Source organism: Python bivittatus, unplaced genomic scaffold (genome assembly GCF_059951505.1).
Source record: "Python bivittatus isolate LINGU-HERP-01145 unplaced genomic scaffold, Pbiv_v1 ctg000210_np1212, whole genome shotgun sequence".
NCBI lineage: Eukaryota > Metazoa > Chordata > Lepidosauria > Squamata > Pythonidae > Python > Python bivittatus.
In genome coordinates, this window is record NW_028277053.1 from 6,385,362 (window position 1) to 6,405,292 (window position 19,931).

Consider the following 19,931-nt stretch of genomic DNA (forward strand, 5'->3'; position numbering starts at 1 on the left):
AAGGCCAGTACAGTAGCAACAAGCCCAATTGCTTCCTAAAGCCTAATGTCACAGGGTCTCACATCTACTTATCTGCAGCATAGGGCTTCTGAAAGCCAACAAAGCTTTCCAGATGACAACTGCCATCCCACCCACCCCACCCTGGGATAGCAGCTGATGTCAAACATAAAATCCAGGGGGGCACACCTCTGAAACCCCTCTCTGGGCCCAGCCAGGTCTTTGTTATACATGTCAGGTTAGCTGATTCCTCTGTGATCAGGTTATGAATGAGGGCAGTCTTATTACAGACTGATCTGGAGCAGCTGGAGACCAGGGCCATCAAGGATCTGGTGACCAGAAGGTAGCCTGCTCTTGGACTCCTGCTAGGTCTCCTTCTGCCCATCCCTACCCTGCATATTATTGGTCTCTGCAGTTAAAGCCTGGGGAGAGGACATAAATTATTATTATTTATTTTCCCCTAGTGAGGGACTATGAGAGCTATGCCAGAGGTTCAGCCATGCTAGACAGGTCTCATCAGAGGAGCCAGATGAAGAGTGTCTTTCCCATAAACAATATGGTGAGATGTAATTTACAGAAACCTATACTGGATTGGTCATTGCCTGGGTCAACAAGGTGTTCTAGTTCCTGGACATCTGGTGACAAGCGGGCTACAGGACTCAGGACTGTTGGCTGAGCAACCAGGGCCAGCAGCTACTGGAAAAAAAGTTGTTTACCCATCACAAATGTATGAAGACTGAAAACAAAGAAATAGTGATCTGCTATTACAAGTCAAGTCCAACGAGAAGAGGATATCTGAAAAGAATGCACCAATTCTGGAAAGAACAACATCCAGAATCAGAAATAACAGAACAAAGGCTACCAGATCAACATTGATTTATAATATGAAATAAAGAATTCACAGAAGTAGAACTGGAAGAACTGCAAAGGTCTAACCAGGGCAAAGAAGTTGAACCCTTGCCAGAAGTACCCCAGACTGTAGAGGCAAACCAGGGGGAGTTGGCAGTAGAGGAAGACAGCATAGCTTTTAAGCGTTTTCATTCCCAAACCAGGCACCCTCTCCTCTGCCTTCTCCTCAGAAGGAACAAAGCCCTCTAACTAAAAAACAAGAAGAATTGAAGCAAAGAACAACTGAATATCTAGAGCAGCACAAAAAGAACAGAATAAGGTTGCCTGCATTGAAGCTTGTTACAAAGAAACAGCTAGCACAAGTATTAAAAGATGCCAATACCGTAATATCAAATTGCACCAGCTCACTGCAAGAAACAAAGCAACTAATGTACAGCACAGCTGCAGTTATAACTGAATGCCTTGGATGCAAAATCAGCAAACAAGAAAAAAAACCCATACAATGCACCACCGAAATGGAAGATCAGGTTGGAAAATAAGATCAGCATGCTAAGATCAGATGCAAGCTAGCTAGAATAGATGAAAGAAAAGAAGCTGAAGAACAAGAAGACCAAAGAATATCTGATCAGGAAATATCACCTAGAAACAAGAAAAATCGAAGAAGCACTGGAAATAATAAAGCAGCAAATAACAGCCATAGCCAAAAAAATCAGCAGATATGAAGCTCGAATTGCACACTATAGGCAGAATCTCCAATTTCAGTCAAATCAGAAACATTTCTACCAATCCATCAGTGGAGAGACTGCAATGAACCAGTCAACACCTGACAAAGAAGAAACAGTGCAGTTCTGGGCACAGCTATGGGACAACCCAAAGAAATACAACAAGAATGTAGCTTGGGAGGTAGATAAGAATAGAAAAGAAGCTGAAATGAAAGAACTCGTGATGGAATGGTGGAAAAAAGGGCAAGGAAGATCAAGAATTGGTCAGCATCAGGTGAAGATGAACTACATGGTTTTGGTTGAAACATCTGACTAGTCTGCACCCACCTATTGGCAAGCAGTTTAACAACATACTGTAAGGAGGTGAAATTGAAGATTGGTTAACATCTGGCAAAACCTACTTGATAATGAAAGATCCAACAAAAGGGGCAGCACCAAGCAACTACAGGCCAATTACCTGCTTGCCAACAACTTTCAAATTGCTAACTGGTGTGGTAGTTGATGCAGTCCAACAGCATCTAGTTAAAAACAAGCTCTTTCCATCTGAGCAGAAAAGAAACCGCCCAAACAGTAGAGGAACAAAAGATCAGCTCCTAATTGACAAGATGATTTTGGAAAATTGCAAGAGAAAGACGACCAACTTGAATGTAGCTTAGACTGATTACAAGACGGCATTCGACTCTCTACCTCATGATTGGATAATCAAGTGCCTAGAAATAGCAGGAGCCAGTAGAAACATCAGAAGCTTTGTGCAAAGATCAATGGCACATTGGAAAACACAGTTGCTGGTCAATGATGATAGACTGGGAGAGGTTAATATCAAGAGAGGAATCTTTCAAGGAGACTCACTATCACCACTACTGTTTGTCATTGCATTGTTTCCTCTGTCAACAATATTGAACAAATCAGGCCATGGCGATCAAACATCAAAAACATCTTCCAGGCTATCCCACCTCCTTTACATGGATGATCTGAAGCTATATGGAAAAACATAATCTGAAATAGAATTGCTGCTCAGTACTATCTGAACATTGCCAAGATATTGCAATGGAGTTTGGACTGGACAAAATGTGCCACCCTTACCATCAATGGGAAAACAGTGAAAACTGAAGGACTCAAGATGCCCTATGGAAATAACATAATAACTCTAGATGAAGAAGATCACTACAAATACCTGGGCATCCTTCAAGCTGACAACATCAAGCACACTGAACTCAAGAAGGTTAGTAGTGAATACATCACGACAGTGAAGAAACTCTTAAAGTCCAAACTCAGTGGAGGAAATATTGTCAAGGCAATTAACATCAGGGCAATTCCAGTCATTAGATACACAGCTGGAATAGTGGACTGGACTCAAGCAGAACTAGAAGCCCTGGATAGGAAGAGCAGAAACATAATGACAATGAATCATGCCCTTCATTCATGCAGCAATGTTGACAGACTCTACTTACTAAGGAGCTTAGATGTTGCAAGTACACCAGGCAGTTGAAGAAGAAAAAAGGGCATTAGAAGAATATCTGAAGGACAGCGAAGAAGATGCACTAAAGCTAGTACACCATGATGGCATACTGAATAAAGAGACCAAACTGGTCTACAGGAAAGACCAAATAAAGAATAGAAAAGAGACATGGCAAGGCAAAGTACTACTGTCAGAATCCCATTACTGGACTTGGGAGCAGCGGGTGGCAGATCGTTACAACTACCAGTACACAAAAAAACTAGGAGGCAAAGCAGATGGAGACTGGCAATGGCTAAGAGCAGGGAAGTTGAAGAAAGAGACAGAGGGGCTCATTCTGGCTGCACAAGACCAAGCCTTAAGAACAAATGCATACAAGGCCAGAATCAAAAAGACAGCAATAGACAGCAAATGCTGCCTCTGCAAAGAAGCTGAAGAAACAGTGGACCACCAAGTTAGCTGCTGCAAAAAGATTGTACATACTGACTACAAATAATGGCATGACAAAGTAGCAACAATGGTGCTTTGGAATATCTGCAAGAAATACCATTTGCCTGCAAGGAAGAACTGGTGAGACCACAAAACAGACAAAGTAATAAAAAGTGAAGAAGCTAAAGCACTTCAGAATTCAAACAGACAAGCACCTGCCACACAACACCCCAGACTTAACAATTGATGATAAGAAAGACAAAAAAGTCTGGATAGTGGATGTTACAATACCAGGAGACAGCAGAAGAGAAGAGAAAGTACAGGAGAAAATCACAAAATACAAAGACCTGAAAATAGAAATAGAACAACTGTGGCAAAAGAAAGCAAAGATAGTACCAATAGTAATAGGCACCTTGGATGCAATCCCAAAACATCTGGAGCACCAATTGAACACGATCAGCACTGACAAAATCACCATCAGTCAATTGCAAAAGGCAGCTTTACTTGGAACAGTTTATATCCTGCGACAATACCTTGAACACCATCAAACAACATCTGCCTATCCCAGGTCCTTGGGAAGGACTCAATAGGTGGATAAAAATGCCAAATCCAGTCTAAACATGTGGCTGACTGTACAACCAATAATAATTTATTAAATTTATATGTCATCCAACTCGCAGCAACTCTTGGATTGGCTTCAAAGCCTTTAATAGGCAAATAATGACTCTAGAGACAGTCCCCTACTTGTGAACTTTTGTGTTGCGAAGTTTCACTGATACGAACAAGATGAACCCAGAAGTCAGAACCAGAAGTCAAGCCGGAGGTTGGAACCAGAAGTCAGGAGGAGGTGGGAAAGGGTTAGTTTGCAGCATGCCACAAACTAACCCTTTCCCACTTTCTCCCGCCTTCTGTTTGCATTGGAGGTTTGCATTGGAGTTGAAGTTCCCAGAAAAGGTTAGTTTACATGGTGCACTCCTTTGCCGGGTAAGGCAGGAGAGGGGGCGGTGGCAAAGGATAGGAGAGAGGGGGCAGAGGTCTCCTGCCTCACCTGGCAACAGAGTGTGCCGCCCCCCATCGGCTTGTCCTTCGCTCCCCTCTCCTCCGCTACCACTCCCTCTCCTGCCTTGCTTGGTGATGCATTGGCAGCAGAACGTAGGGCTCCTCTCCCCTTTTGCCTCCTGCCTCCTGCTTTTTTTTTTACTGTTTACTTGGTGTGTCAGGACCTGCGCAAGCTATTATTCAAAGCCAGTAGAAAGCATGTTAAGAATGTAGAATAGTGATGTGTAGTTAGTAGTGTTAAATGTTAGTTAAAGATAAGACTATGATTTGTATAACCGCTTGGTGGTTCCTGCCATAAAAGTCAGGAGGAGGGGAGAAATAAAACAACAAGACCCAGGTGCAACTGTTATCTTGGTTGGAGGTGCCAGCAAGGTCAAGCGGTCGTGAGACCCGGGAAGAGGCGTGAAAAAATTCAAGCGGGAACAGTAGAGAAGAGGCGGGGGAAAGGAGTTAAAAGGAAAGCTTTAGGCTAGGGAAAATCAGACTCAACAATCTATAGAATGCTGTATGCTGCTTCTCAATAAAGAAATCCTTGATGGAACCAAATAGACTCCAGAGGGTTTACTGAACTTGGGAATTGAGTGTGCAGACTCTGACATGTTGGACTTACAAACAAAACGGACTTACGAACAGCCTCTTGGAACATAACCTGTTTGTAGGTAGGGGACTATCTGTAGTTTCTCCCTCTCCTGCTTTTGATACCATAGGCAAGAGTAATGCAGCTAAACATCTATGTACTATTAAAACTCTCATGTCTGTAACCTTCAAATGGGCAAAATGGTGCATTATAGGGCAACAATTTTTCAAGCAAGATATCTCAAATGAGCTAACATATAGAATGCATCCAAAATCTGGGACCCAGGACTCCCCTTGGATTAAAATTTGGGAAAGTTGTGGCTGTTTAAGCCCTGCTGCGCTGCCACGCCACCATGCTGAGCCACAATCACATGATTCTCATTTCCAATGCTCCTTGCCAAGGAAAGTCAATGGGGAAGGTGGCAGGGAAGGTCACATCTCTTTTCCTGGCCTTCCTGCGTGCACACACATCTACACACCCACCAGCACCTTCCTTTCTGGGCCTTCCTGCGCTTGCACATGGACACACACCCATTTGCATGTACCCCACACCCTCTTTCCCCATGTGCACTGCAGCAGCCCCCCTCTACCAACTTGCACACAGACTGCCAGGGCCTCCCCCACCCCCTTGTGGCACCCCCACGCTCCTTATCTGGGGCTTCCTCTGCTTCCCCCCACTGCAGGACCCCAGCAGCAGAGGCATCTGCATATCACACCAAGCCAAACTCAAGGGCAGGAGGCAAATATGATTTAAAACACAAGTGAGCGTGTGCATCAGAGACAAAGGGAATGGCATTTAATAGTATATACTACATATTTATAATGATGATTAAGAAAATAGAAATATTAAAACTGGAAAATTAATATTTTAGCCTTCATGTTTTTCAACTGCTCTACTGTAAACACCAACTGTTTTTTCAGTCAAGAGGAGCTGAAAAAGGCAGAAATCAAAGCATTTTTCTTTAAAAAGGTGTGTGTGGATTAAGCCATTCCAGGAATTCTATAAAAATTAGCATGAATGATAAAAATATTTTAAATAAGCAAGATAAAGAAATATTCAGCAGTGGATTTCACTGAATTTGATGGAATTTATGGAAAAACGGTTACAGGTTTATTAGATCATACAGACAGCGTTTGTAGGAACAGTTTGTCTAGCACTTTATTTCTGCTATTCAGGATTTAAAATGAACATCACTTTCAAATATGTCATTAGTACTGTGCTCAAAATTCTACTGTACATTCCAATCTGCAAATTTAATATATTTTCTCTTAATTGAACTGGTCATTATATACACTTCTAATATTTTATATATCACTCAACAACTCTCTTTTGGAGGAATAAAGCAGGGTTTTGTTTTTTTTAAGTTCTCATTCTACAATAGAATTTAATCAGAAACATTAGACAAATTACTATCTTTAGCTTTCTTGGGTTTTCTAAGGTACTGTCAGGTTCAGCCCAAGAACCACCTTGAGGCCTTCCAGTGCAGTACAGTTCCTTTACTGACTATTACCTAATAGACAGAATCTCACCAGACTAAACTTATCTACAGCTAGTAGAGAATATACTCTGTGAGGCTCTGGGAAGGAGCCAGCCTCATCCTCTTCATTTTCCCTATCTTGTTGCGGGCTGAGGAGACTTGCCCTGGAATGTCTCTCCCCACTCCTGACAACCTTGAAGCTCCATTCCAGAATTGTCCCCTCATGCCTTCCATCACAGGTACACATTTAATTTTTAATCTGTGTGTGGGTCCACACTTGCTTTCTTAGTCTCTTCCTCTCACTTCAGTATTATATTTAAAAGTTTTGCCTGATCAAATATTCTGGATTGTGAGGCCTTGATGAATTCAGATCATCTGTATGTACGTATGTAGAAGAGAAAATCGCATGTGCAGAAAAGAAAGTCAAAAGCTGGATGTGAAATATTCTGGTTATAATCTAAGAAAGCAGGAGAGGGGATAGTTATAATCAAAGCTGCAATACTACATCAAGTTTAAAATCTAATCGTCATTTAGTTTACAAAGGTTAAATCCATTTTTCCATTAAGAAAAACCCGAAGTACAAAAAAAATGCTAATAATTTAAGCATACTCTTTATGATGATAAATGAGTAATTAAAAGCATTAAGGCCCCTAATTTTCTGTTTAGATAAGGAAATATCTCTGAAATGATGACCCAGCAGGCTGCCAGTTATGCGATCCAGTTACGCAGTTGTCATTTACAATGCTCTTTGCCAGCTGCCCCACAAGGAAAGTCAATGGGGAAGCCAGCAGGAAATCAGAAGTTGCTCCCGGTCCCACTGCTTTTTTGCCTGTCGTCATTCTGTTTCTCTGTTTAGGTAAGGAAATATCTCTGAAATGATGATCCAGTGGGTCACGGGTTGTCTAGTGTCAGCTAGAACCAAGGAAAGTCTTGACATATTTAGAACAAATAAATCAGCTACCATGAAAAAGTTACAATGTAAATATTTATTTATCATATTCATATAGCCGCCCATCTCACACAAGGTGACTCTGAGTGGCGTAAAATATTCTTATTTTATCAGATTAATGTTAACCATGTAATGCAGGATTTTATATAATTTAGGGAGAAAGGGCATGGTGTAACATTTTGTCAATAACATCTCTTAGCTTAGCTGGTCTTAATTAACTCTTCATGGATGGAATCCATCATGGAGGCTGGGCAACATTTGGCCAGGTTATCTAGGATTGCTTCTGGCTGGTAAACTCTGATAAAGGGAACTGGTTGTCTCCAGCCTCTTGCAAGGTTTGGAGGAGCTGCGATCACTGGATCTGGGAGGTGGTCAAAGCCTCATGGCAGGAGGGCCTGAGGCAGCCCTTGATACCATCAACCATGGGATCCTATGGAAGTGGTGTTTTGACAGTGGCTCAATAGAGTTCCAGTTGCTGGTTGTGGGGGAAGAGATCAGCCAGCCTCTGCTCTGTGGGGTGCTACAGGGTCAGCCTGCTCTCCTATGGTTTCATATCTACATGGAACTGTTGGGAGAGGTAGTGTCAGAACCTCCAGCAATCAATCTATCAGCTCATTAGTTGCTTGCTTCGTTTCTGCCATTTTTTGTTAGGAGGAGGGGGAAACAAGGAAGGTGAAACCATTAACACAGATGGACTGTTATCTGGGGTCAGGAATGTCCAAGGTTGTACCAACATGAGAACTGGCTGAGGAAAAGGGGGGTGAGAAGTGAGGGTAAAAATAGACTGGGAATGTGTGGGCTTTTTAGTTTCAGCAATGCTTTGAAGCTGCATGTACATCTCAATAAATGAATTTCTTTTTGAACTTGATTTGAGTTTCAAGAGATTTTTCTTCATTGGGATTTGAACATCGTAGACCTGACAGGTAGTCTTTCTGTTTGGGGTACAGTATCATTAATAAGCTGAGGATACCCAGTTGCACGTCACTATCCCAGGCCACACAGGTGATGCTGACAAGATCTTGATCCTGTATTTGAAGGCCTGGGTGGGACAGAATAGTCCATTAGAAGAGAATTACCTTTGGCCCATTGCAGGCTTCTGATATCTCCAGGATGTTCTCTTGCTGGGGGAGCACTGTCCCTGAAGAAGCATATCTGTTGACCTGAGATCCTCACCCAACTTTGGTTAGTGCTCCAGCTTCAGCCTTACCTGAAATGTGAAGCTGTGGCAAGTGACTCACATCCTCATCTGCACTTACCTGCATTACCACAGTGTGCTCTGCAGGGAGCTGCTTTTGGAGACTACCTCTCTGCACATGCCAACAGAAACACATTGTACCCATACTCTGTCTCCTGCACTGGCCATCTATTTATTATTTTTTGAATTCTTTTTAATTTTGCTATAGGTGTATTTTTCAAGTTTTATTTTTATGTTATTAATGTTATACTGTGGACTTTAAATGTATTGGATGATCTTGTAAGACACCAAGAGTTGTCTGACTGTAGCAGGTAACACATCTAATAAATAAGCAAGCAAGCACCAGCTTAAGACATGGCTCTTTATGCAGCAGGATCAGTACAATTTGCTCATCGAGATGATTGCACGCTTCAGCTATCAGAAAGGACTTCACACATAAGGCCAAGACCTGTTCTTTATCACCCTCCCTCCTGCAAGAGGGCAGGGGATATAATAAAATGTAAATTATTAGGCAGCAGATTCCAGTTGAATGTTAAGAGCAAGAGCAGTCAGAAGCGAAACCAGTGACCCAGAGACGCGGTGGGTTTTCCTTCATTGGATATATTCAAGGGAAGACCGGACACCATCTGTTGAGACTACTTCAGTCTGAATTCCTGCTCTGAGCACAGAGTTAGACTCTGTCGAAAAAGCCTTTCCCAACTCTGTGAAGAAGTCCCAATTTAAGTCACTGGCTTTTGGAGGACAAGTCCCAGGACTGTGCTGTCAGTCCACCAGGATGTGATTTTCCCAAGTCTCCTACCAGGAGAGGGCGCTGCAGTCCCATGGGCTGCTCAGGCTCTGACCCAAACATCCTCCCACCCTTCGCTGCAGCCCCCCCCCCCAGTGGCCAGCTCAGCTGGAAAGAAGCGCTGGGGTGTATGTGGGCAGATGCACCAAATTGCAGCAGCGAGCCTCCCCTCCCCATCAAACATCATGAGATGCGCAGGAAGAGAGCAAATAAGAACCCGACAGGCCTCTGTTCCAGACCAATGTACACCTATTTAATAAAACCATTTCAGACGCACGAGGCTGAGAACTGTCCCGGCCGCTGCCTGCATGGGCTGCTGGAGCCCACATCCAGGGAGGGAGGCCTTGATCAGCGCTCTGGGGCCACGGCCACGGCCACAGCCTCAGCCCAGGAAGCGCAGCCCGGCCATCCCGGAAAAGCCCAAGAGTACAGCGAGGATTTTGGGCAAGCGGCTGGAAGGAGCATGCAGCTCCTGGGGCAAGATCTCCAGGAAGGTGACGTACATGAAGGTCCCGGCAGCCACACCTTCCAGTACACTCCGCGCCAGGGAACTGCCTGTGCCAGAGCTGTGGATCACCACCATGCCAAAGCCCACGCCGAGGGGGGACATGAGCACAAAGCAGGCAATGGAGGCTGCAAGCCAGGGCAGGCGGAGGCGGCTCTGGAGCAGCAGCAGGCCCAAACTGGCAGCGATTATGCATTTGTGGAGGAGAATTGCCACCGCCAGCTGCAAGACTTTGCTCCCAGTGACTTGCAGCCCCAGCGCCAGGCCCTCGAACACCGAGTGCAGAGAGAGAGAGAGGGTCAGGATCAGAGAACGGAAGGATGAGGGTGAGCGAGGGTCGGCCCCAGCCTCGGCCTGCCGCTCCCCGACGGTGGCCTCTTCGCGGCGCAGGAGGGGCAGCGAAGCCTCGGCCCCTCGCTGCTCGCTGCAGTCCAAGATCACGTGCTCCAGGACCAGCACCAGCAAACAGCCCAGAGCCAGGATGAGTTCAGGCGTGGGGAAGTCCAGCTGGGGACAGGGAGAAGCAGGAGGGAGGGTCATCACAGCAGGCTGAGAGCCCACTGGGGCTGACCAAGTAGGGCGAAAGGACCCAGGCTAGGTGGACCACCACCGCCACCGCCGCCGAAGGATTCTTTCTGGCTGCGTTACTTTCGGCGACGGGAGCAGTCCAAGAAACCCAGGCTCTCCGGAGGTCTCCGCGGGGCCCGGGACCTGGCTAAAGGGGAGCGTGGGGATTCCATGCTGGATCCTTGTGGAGAGCAGCCGGCCACCTCCATGGCCTTCAAGCCCGCGGCTGCTGCCCCGACGGCCGTTCCCGCGTGAGTCAACCCCGAGGCGCCTCCAAGCCCCTCTCCGCTCCGACACGACGCAGGCTTGGGCCCCCCGAGGAGAACCTGGCGCGGCCCCGAGCGGAGCGGCCAGGCGGGGCCGCCGTCGTTCCCTCCCTCCGTCCCCTGCGCCCCCACCCAGATACCGAGAGGCTGTGCCGACGGAGCTCATCCCGAAGATCAGCCAGCGAATCGGGCACCACGTCCAGCAAGCAAGCGGCCATAAAGACTCCGCCCGCCGCACAGCTCAGGATGCTTCGTCCGCTCCCAGAGACGCCTGCGGAGAGTCGGGAAGAAGGACGCCGCTGAGGGAGGCCCGCCTAGCAACGCAGCGCGACCCGCCCCGTCCCCAGGAGCCTCCACGCACCATTGCCGGCGGCCCCAAGCAGGCGGAAAAGCAGCGCCGGTAGGAGACCGCAGAGCAGCGGCAGCAGGACCAGGGCGAAGAGGCAGCCCAGCTTCAGCGCCTGCAACGACCACATGGCGCCCCGTCGGATCCAGCGCGGCCGCCGGCTGGCCGGACCTTTAAGCCTTCGCCCCTCGCGCCAGCCCGCCTACGGCAGGCTCGCTGGCCGCGCCCGTGGCCCAGCCGTCAGCCCAGCCGGCCGCCTCCGCCCCGCCCCGGTCGGGCTGTTCGAGGTGCCGCTGCTCTGGGAAAGCGGGGCGGGGTCGACGGCCTTGGCCAGGTGCCCCGGGGCGGCCGGCCTCTGCCTGGCCTTCGCGCCCTAAAGGGGGCGGCGCTCATTTCTGCCTGCCCGGCTGGGAGGGGAGGGGTCTCAACCGACACCCCCCCCCCCCCCCAGAGTTGTAGCTTGCCGCGGCTGGAGCAAGAGCCTTTCCAGCCCCGTCGGGCGGAGCAGGGGCTGATCCTGCCCGGCAATGTTTGCCCACAGCGGCCTGCCCGCCTGCGGAGGACGGTTCTCTCTCCCGGCCCGTCAAGGAGGCGTTCGGACCGCTTCAGATTTGGCTCCGGTGGGAATTATTCGGGGCGTGGGAGAATCCCTTGCTCGCCCTCTTCCTCGGACGTTTCCCTGGAGCGAAGAGCAAGCTCCGGAGGAGCGGAGTCGGCGGCGGCCGCAGTCCTGGGCCCCCCATTGCCGTGGGGTTGAAAACCGGAGTGGAGGGGAATTCGGTGTCAGTTCTTTCGGCGCAGCCGACAAGGTGCGGGGAGGGGAGGCAACTCGGATGCGCGCCCGGTCTTAAAGTTTCCTGATCGCGATAACGCCGTCTGGGCTTTGCTCCCTGCCCTCTTGGACAGCCCTGCTTCAGCTCAGAGGTGGAGCCGCGCCCGGAACGCCTTCCGTGGCTGGAGGGCCTCCCGGGACCCGCAGGCAGGTAGGAGGGCCACGGGCCGTTTGGAGAGGGGTCCGGGGTTTTTAAGGGGTGGAATGGATGCCTTAACAGCACCCATTTGCTCTTTAAAGTTCCTCCAGTACCCCCAGAGCAAATATGGCCGTTAGGTTTCTCCCTCCCTCTGGGGCACAACCCTTAGTGTCCTGTCTATCCATGGCTGCCAGAGTATCCCTGGAGTTAGTAGAGATTGTAAGGGACCCTTTTCACCTCTTAAACCCACCAAACCCTCCAGAAAGCTGGGTTGATTGCTCCTCTTGGGGTTAGATGGGGAAATGGGAGCCTTAACCCTTCACCCCTGAAAGTGGGACCCAACAACCCCACTCACTCCAGCAAGGTCATGATGTCAGTGTCTGGCTTCAGCCTTTCAGCTGTGGTCCATAATCCTGAGAAAGCTGTAGGCTCTGGGCAAAGGATATATAAATCTGATGTCTTTGCTTTTTGCTGAATTGCATGAAACATACAGGCATAGTAGCCCCTTCAGACAGAGGAATAGATGTGGGAAGTTTTATGCAAGGAGAGTTTCGTATAAAGTTTTGCATAAATACTGCGAGTTATAAGACTCCCCCCCATAGTTTGGGGAGCAATTTGTATGATGATAAGGCTTTGCTTGCATAAAAAGCAAAGTTTGGGTAGTTTTAACCTTGGTTAAGATTTGTTTTTTTGGTGGTTTTACCTGCTGTGCAGATCCAGCAGCTTGGTTAGATGGTTGTTCCAGGTGTGATTAGAACATGAGCTGATTTCACAACCAGGTCAAGCACATTGTGGAGATCCAGTCACACTGTTGTTGGGTAGTTTTAGAAGTGTGGAGGCTGCATTTGAAACTGTGATGAAGGAAGAATTATACTTACGGCCCGGAAGTGCTTCCTTCACTGCTGAGGCCCAGGCTTTGGGACTTCCCTCTCAGGCTGAACATCCAGAAGGGAGGATGGCCGGGAGGCTGGCTGGGCCAAAATGGCAAGCTGAGCAGCATCTGTAACCATCGGAGTCATATTCGAAGCATGCCATGTGTGTGATGTTGTCATCGTGCAAATGGCACAATTATGTACTTGCTTTATACAGTACATAAATCCCTGCAAGGGCATGATAAAGTCCTTGCACGTGTGTGTTTAGTTGCATCCCTTCCCCAGCATGCACAAGGGGCAACGGATGCTGCTTTCCCTTCTTCCCCCGAAATCCTTTTTGAAGGAGTAGCAGTAGCCATACCTGGCCAGCCTGACTGAGAAACCAGCACCAGAAGCCAGGACTGTCGCTTCAATTGGCCATCCTGCGAAAGCATCACCCTGTGCTGGAAGTGGACGGGCAGAGAGGCAGAGAAATGCCAGGTTGCACAACGAGGCGTCGTCGGTAGGACAGTCTACACAGGAGTAACTCTTACTCCTGAATAGCCTGGCTTCAGCAATGTGGCTGACTTCCAGGTTCCATCCTGACTCCAAGCTGGATCTCTTCACTTGGACCTGAGGACATTTTCTGTTTCTGCAAGGGAATTCCAGCCCTTCTGAAGGAATCTTGCATACAGTATCCTAAACTTTGGATTGACCCGGGGCTCTGTCTTGCCTCTGTGAATGTCTTTATTGCTTTTGATCTTGGATTGTTGAAGACTTTGATGAAGCCCTCACATCACGATGCTGCAGCATTCCACCAGATTTATTCAGATGAGTTTGAGTGTCCCTCCCTATCGTTTTTGGAATGGTAATGTGTGAAATTGTTTTCTGGGTTTGATTCTGGACTTACCTGCATTAGCAACAACTATTAATGGGCCGCTGTGGCATGTTAGTAGAGCATTTTGTACGTATGAATGCTTGCATTCATTCAAATTTGGACACCAGCTGGACAAATCCAAAAAGATGCTGGGTTAACATCTTACGAGGTTATCAGGAAAGAATTTCAACCTGTTAATCCTGAGGAAATGGGCACAATCCTTGGTGAGATGAGAAGTATGCGCTGCCAGGTTTGGGAAGGGAAACAGGTCTAGACTGTTCCAAACGTCTCATGGCAGGAGGCTGAGATGCTGCTGTCCTTGAAGAATCCACTGGTGCATCCTCTCCTCAAGAAGCTAATGGTGGACACAATTGACTGGTCTCCAACCAATATCCATCTAACTGAGGACGAGGGGACAGTTACAAAGAGCTCTGGAAGAAATAGATGATCAGATGGCAAAAACTGCATCAGTTGCGCTCATTGATGACCTGTGACAGGGCCTGCCTGGGAATGCAGCCAAACTTGTCCTGCTGCACCTCTCGGTGGCTTTCAGTACCATCAACTGTGGTATAGTTCTGAGGTGACTGTGAGGGTTGGAAACCACAGGCACCATTTTGTAGTAGTCCCAGCCAGTGTGTGTGCAGAAAGAGAGGTTGAGCCTTCAGGTGGTCCAACATGAGATACCCTCTTCCCTCCTGTTTTATTTCATATTTATATGAAGTGGCTGAGGAAAACCACTGACACTTTGGGGTTTGCTATCAGCAGTATAGACTATACTCAGGTATAGGTCCCTACCCCAGAACATGGTAGAAATCTTGACCTGGTGCCTGGAAGCTGTAAGAGAAAGAGGTTGAGGCTTAACCCAAGCAAGATAGCCACTGCTGAATCTGGCACCATTTTTAGCTGGTGATGAGGTTGTGCTCTCTCAGAAGGCATTGATTTACAATCTGAGGTTCTCGTGCCTCTCAGTGCATGCTGGAACAGCAGGTGGAAGTTGTGCATTAGCTTCTAGTTGGTTTCCAGGTGCAATTAAGATGGTTGCAATAATCTCCAAAGCCTTGGATCTTTCTGAGATTGCTGGTTCCAAGGCATGCCAGCAGAGAGTGCATGCTGAGAATCCCCCTCTCCCGTGCATGAAATACGTGGGAGGGTTTTGGAAGTGAGCATTCTCCACTGGAGTGCTTTTACAGGGAAACACTTTGCTACCAGAAGTCAGATCCCCACTCTCTCCCTTAAAAACCTGGCTTTTTAAAAGCGTGCCTGGGGATGGAGGAGGGAGCAGTCCTGAGGTGGAGGCAGATATACCTTGTTATTTGTGGTTACTGTATTGATAGGAAAGCCTTTGCGTAAATAAATGCATCTGAACGTGTTTTGCCTGTGACTTGGGAGCACTCCAGTGGAGAATGCTCACTTCCAAAACACAGGCCTTTTCCTATCGGTGTGGTGGTCACCTCCTCCACCACACTGGCTCCCGTTTGTCCCTTTTGCCCTGGAAGCTGTATTCCCTTGACTGACTTCACAGCTGGTTTTCTGGCTTTTGGAAGGTGAGTGTGCAGGCAGGGGGTATTCAGCCCTTCTGGCGTCTGGCTGGAAGAGGGATCCAGTCTGAGAAATTCTGCAGGGCTGGGCTGCCTTTGTCCCTCTGGGATGATGACCTGCTCTCAGCTGACTCTGAATCAGCATTAACCCTTTGAACTCTGTAGGCAAGCTTTAACAGTCTTCCTTCCTCTTCTGAGGACAGTTGAAAGCTTGCCATAGTATAATAAAATTAAGTAAAATAAAAAGAGCAGTGATTGTTGATTCTGGGAGTCTTTCTGGCAAGCTCACTGTGGCTGCTGCAAGGGCCAGGCCTTGGTCTAGCCCCTCCACCTTCCTAAGGGCCACAGAGACGCTTAAGGATGGGACATGGGCATTTTTCCATTGATTACAGCGTGTAATGAATTCTGGTCTGTGACTGTAATAAAATATTGATTGATTGATTGATTGATTGATTATGGTGTAATGGTTAAAGGCACCAGGCTAGAAACTGGGAGGCTGTGAGTTCTAGTCCCACCTTAGGCGCAAAACCAGCTGGGTGACCTTGGGCCAGTCCCTCTCAGCCCTAGGAAGAAGCAGGCAAGGGCAAACCACTTCCAAAAAACCTTGCCAAGAAAACTGCAGGGGCTGGTCCAGATAGTTGCCAGGAGTCAACACTGCTGACTTGAAGGCAGAAAATAGTGTGATAAGGACTTTGCTTAATCCAGGGCAGACAATCTTTTTCAGCCTGGAGGCAGCACCTCCTCCTGTCCTGGACCACTTGGGGATGTAGAAGGCATGACTGGGGAGTCTACGACATCACTGGGGCTAAAATTTTAGCCCTTTTCATTTGGGTGGGTGAGCTAATGGATGAAACTGATGCCTTGACGTGCAAAAACCTCCTCCAGCAGTTCTACTAGAGCACTGAGCAAGGCTAAGCCACGCGGTAGCTTCAGTTTTGGAAGCAGTGGGTCAGAGGGACGCATCACACAAACTCCCCTTCAGGGAAATCAGGTTGATTCGCAGGACAAAAGCAGCTGCTTCTTTTTGTGTCCCCAACTACCTGCACAGCTGCTGCTGCTGCACAAAGCACCGAAAGGGGCCTGAAGGCAGGTGAGGAGGCCACCTTCCTGCAGGGAGAGGCAGCTCTGCCTGGGCTCCTGGGAGTTGCAACCCACATGACGCGTCTGGAGAGCACTGGGCTTGCAGTGGGCACGTGCGTGACTGGAACACCCTAATGCCACTGCTTGAAATACAAGTATCTGTTGAAGCCATTGCTTCGGGTATCTGGAGTATTTGGGTAGAGCTGGTCCCTCACCCCAGGAGCTCCTTTGTCAAATTCCAAGCCCTCCACAATAGGATCCCCCAAGCACAGGCCAGTCACTTATGGAGAAACAGGCTCCCTGAATGAATAACTGCCCAGAGTTGCTCTGTAGTGAGATGGGTGGTGACAAATTTGAAATACAAAAATAAAATATAAAATAAATACCCTCCAGCAATCCCAACAGCAGCTCTCACAGGTGCTCTTTGACATCTGGAGAAGTGAACCACCTGCCTTTGCCATGGCACTTAAAGGAGTGATGGGGCCCAGAGCCCAAAGCCGTGAATGAATGTTCCTGCAGACACTTCCAAGAACTGGGGTAGAACAGTGCCACCTTCCTTGAGGTCCTGCAGTGAATAAACTGCTTCAGTACCCCAGTGTCTCTTGATAAGGATGATTTCCCCAGAAAATGCCTGGCCTTAGCTGTGTTGTTCCCCTCCTCAGGGTGGAGAAAGGCCCAAGGCGAAGACTTAGTTGATAAAGTGGAAGAAGCAGGAATGTTGGGGAAAATTCTGGGATTGTTGGTTTAAGGAAAATGAAAGCTGGCTGAAACATATAACTGCAACTTCAGGGAAGCATATTTTAATGAACTAAATAACAGTCCATGCCAGGAGGAACTAATGAGAAAAGGATCATGAACTGTTGGAGATTTGCTAGAGGAGAATGCTGAAAGAATACTGAAAAATAAGTGGCTGGACACCACTTTCATAGTAAAAAGGAACTCTCATAATGTTGTTGTCTTAGATTCAGAGTAGGGGCTTAACCGAGCTGTCACTGAACACTAGCAGGTGTTGACTATATTTGAAGTAAAGTACTGATTTAGGAAGAAATAGATAAGGGTAGAAAAGCCTCGCTTCTACCTCATGGAAGAGGGAAGCACGAGAGAAAGACAGGGCGGGGAGGAGTTCCATTGCCTCTTCATCCCAGGCACTCATTTAACTAACAATAGGCCAGGTGAGAAAGAGGCACGGGGCAGCCCTCCCCTGCTTTGCCCCAGCGCTCACCCAGCTGATTGGCAGTTCCCTGACTGGACTCCTAGAGGGGTGAAGCTTCAGCCCTCTCCTGTCATCCTCTTTACAATTTCCTGGCAGAACAGATAATTTTCTGTTGGAAAATCTGATCTGAATAAGTGGTGGAGTAGCTCAGCTGTGTCTTTTTATACCTCTTTGCATTTTGCCTTCTTCCCTGAGCAAATGTTATACTGAGTCTTTTTATTTCCTTTGAACGTATCTAAAGAAGTTCTTTTTGTTTGTCCTAACAGTCTTTGCTCAACTGGGCTCGTTTTGAGCTTTTGCTTCCTTTTTTTAAAAATACATACTTTATAAATTTAAAAACCAACAAACACACTGAAAAGATCTAAGAACAAGATTCCAATAGCAACTTTTATACGTACTCTGGTAAACAAAAAGAGGAATATAGCCTTTTATGCTTTCCAAAAAGAACTATTTTTTTCCCAGATTGAATCAAAAGTAACTTTTTTGATATATGTGTAGCAGCCTCCCTGCCTGAGCTCCTTGACTCTGTCTCGGGGTTGCCAATGGAATTCCCCAGGCCTATGGACCTGGGGGATTTCAATCTGCCTTCCCTGGGAGTGGGGTCTGAGGTGGCTCAGGAGTTCATGGCCACCATGACAGCCATGGGCCTATCCCAGGCCATCCAGGGCCCAGCACAGGACAGTGGTCGCACATCTGATCTGGTTTTCCTGTTGGAGCAGTGGCAACGTGATCTGAAGTTGGAGGAGCTCTCTGTAGCTCCCCCATCATGGTCAGATTACTCCCTGGTAGCCATGAGATTCTCTGGCACTGCCCCTCACTGCAGGGAGGTGGGACCTATTTGATCGGTCTGCCCCTGGCGACTGATGGGCCCTGATGGGTTCCAGAAGAAACTGGGGGTTGTTCCTGATGGTCTGTTGCATGGTGTGACTGAGGCCTTGGTTGTCGTTTGGAATGAGCAGTGGCTGAGGCTTTGGACTGAATTGCACCCATGTGATCTCTCCCTTCCCATGGATCCTGTCACTCTCTCCGTAGTTAATGGAAGAGTTAAGGGAGATGAAGAAGGGGCATCTGGAGCATTGCTGGAGGTCAACAAAGGATGAAATCAACCAAACATGGGTACGAGTTGCTATCAAGGGGTACCTTGTGGTGATAAGGGCAGCAAAGTAGCAATTCTCTGCCCATATTGCACTTGCAGATAGCTGTCTGGCGGCCTTGTTTTGGGTAACCTGAGTCCTTTTGGGTAAGGGGGATTCAGAGATTCATCTACAAGGTTGTGCGGAGGAATTTGCAGAGCATGTGTCAGACAAAATTGCTTGAATTCATTCCCAGTTAGATGCTAGCTTTGGTACAGAAACCTGGGGCACAGCCTTGCTCTTTATCTGGGAATGGTTTGAACCTGTTCAGCCTGAGAAAATGGACAGGGTCCTTAAGTCTGTGAGCTCATCCACCTGCTTGTTAGATCCATGTCCCTCCTGCCTAGCTAAGGCTGCCTGGGGGGGAGACGTGTGACTGGGTTCTAGTGGTGGTGAGTTCTTCTTTGAGAAAGGGGGTTGTTCTTCCACCTTAAGAAGCCATTGCTGGATTCTACCACACTGGACAATTTTCATCCAGTGTCCAACCTTCCTTTCTTAGGGAAGGTTGTGGAGAAGGTGGTCATGCAGCAGCTTCAGTGGACCACGGATGAATCAGATTATCTGGACCCCTTTCAGTCAGGATTCAGATCTGGGTACGGGATGGAAATGGCATTAGTCACACTTCTGGATGATCTCTGGCAGGAGCAGAATGGGGGTAGTACATCCATCCTTGCTCTATTGACCTCTTAGTGACCTTTGATATCATCAGTCATGGTATCCTCCTATAGAGTGGGCATGGGCGGCACTGTACCATGCTGGTTCTCTTCCTTCCTATGGGGCTGGTACCCATTGTTGATTGGGAATGAGGGATTCCACCCTCAACCCCTGCTGTGCAGGGTTCCGCAAGTTTCAGTACTCTCTCCTCTGCTGACTCTCCACTTACACATTGGGTAAGATCATCTACTGCCATGGGGTGAGGTATCATCAATACACTGATGATACTCAATTGTACATCTCTGCCCCTGGCGAACTAAACAATACCGTTGATGTCTTATCTTGGTGCTTGGAGACTGTGATGGTCTGGATGGGGAACAAGAGGCTTCAGCTGGTCCCTGGCAAGATTGAGTGGCTTTGGGTTTTAGGGCCT

At 47.9% G+C, this 19,931-nt stretch overlaps 1 protein-coding gene across 1 annotated transcript; it reads right to left on the bottom strand.

Annotated features, from left to right (window-relative positions):
- Nucleotides 1-9,073: 9,073 nt before the first annotated feature.
- On the bottom strand, nt 9,074-11,574 carry LOC103062892 (zinc transporter ZIP1-like). Its single transcript, XM_007439569.3, has 3 exons — nt 11,197-11,574; nt 10,976-11,106; nt 9,074-10,509 (listed from the first exon to the last, which is right to left on the bottom strand). The coding sequence occupies exons 1-3, from the start codon at nt 11,309-11,311 to the stop codon at nt 9,880-9,882; spliced, it is 876 nt and encodes a 291-aa protein (XP_007439631.2). The 5' UTR covers nt 11,312-11,574; the 3' UTR covers nt 9,074-9,879.
- Nucleotides 11,575-19,931: the final 8,357 nt, after the last annotated feature.

Coding starts and splice junctions, on each gene's coding strand:
- LOC103062892 (XM_007439569.3), bottom strand. CDS start 11,311: ATGTGGTCGTTGCAGGCGCTGAAGCTGGGCTGCCTCTTCGCCCTGGTC. Junction 11,107..11,196: donor GCTTGGGGCCGCCGGCAATG/GTGCGTGGAGGC, acceptor GACTCTCCGCAG/GCGTCTCTGGGAGCGGACGA. Junction 10,510..10,975: donor TCCGTCGGCACAGCCTCTCG/GTATCTGGGTGG, acceptor CCCTGTCCCCAG/CTGGACTTCCCCACGCCTGA.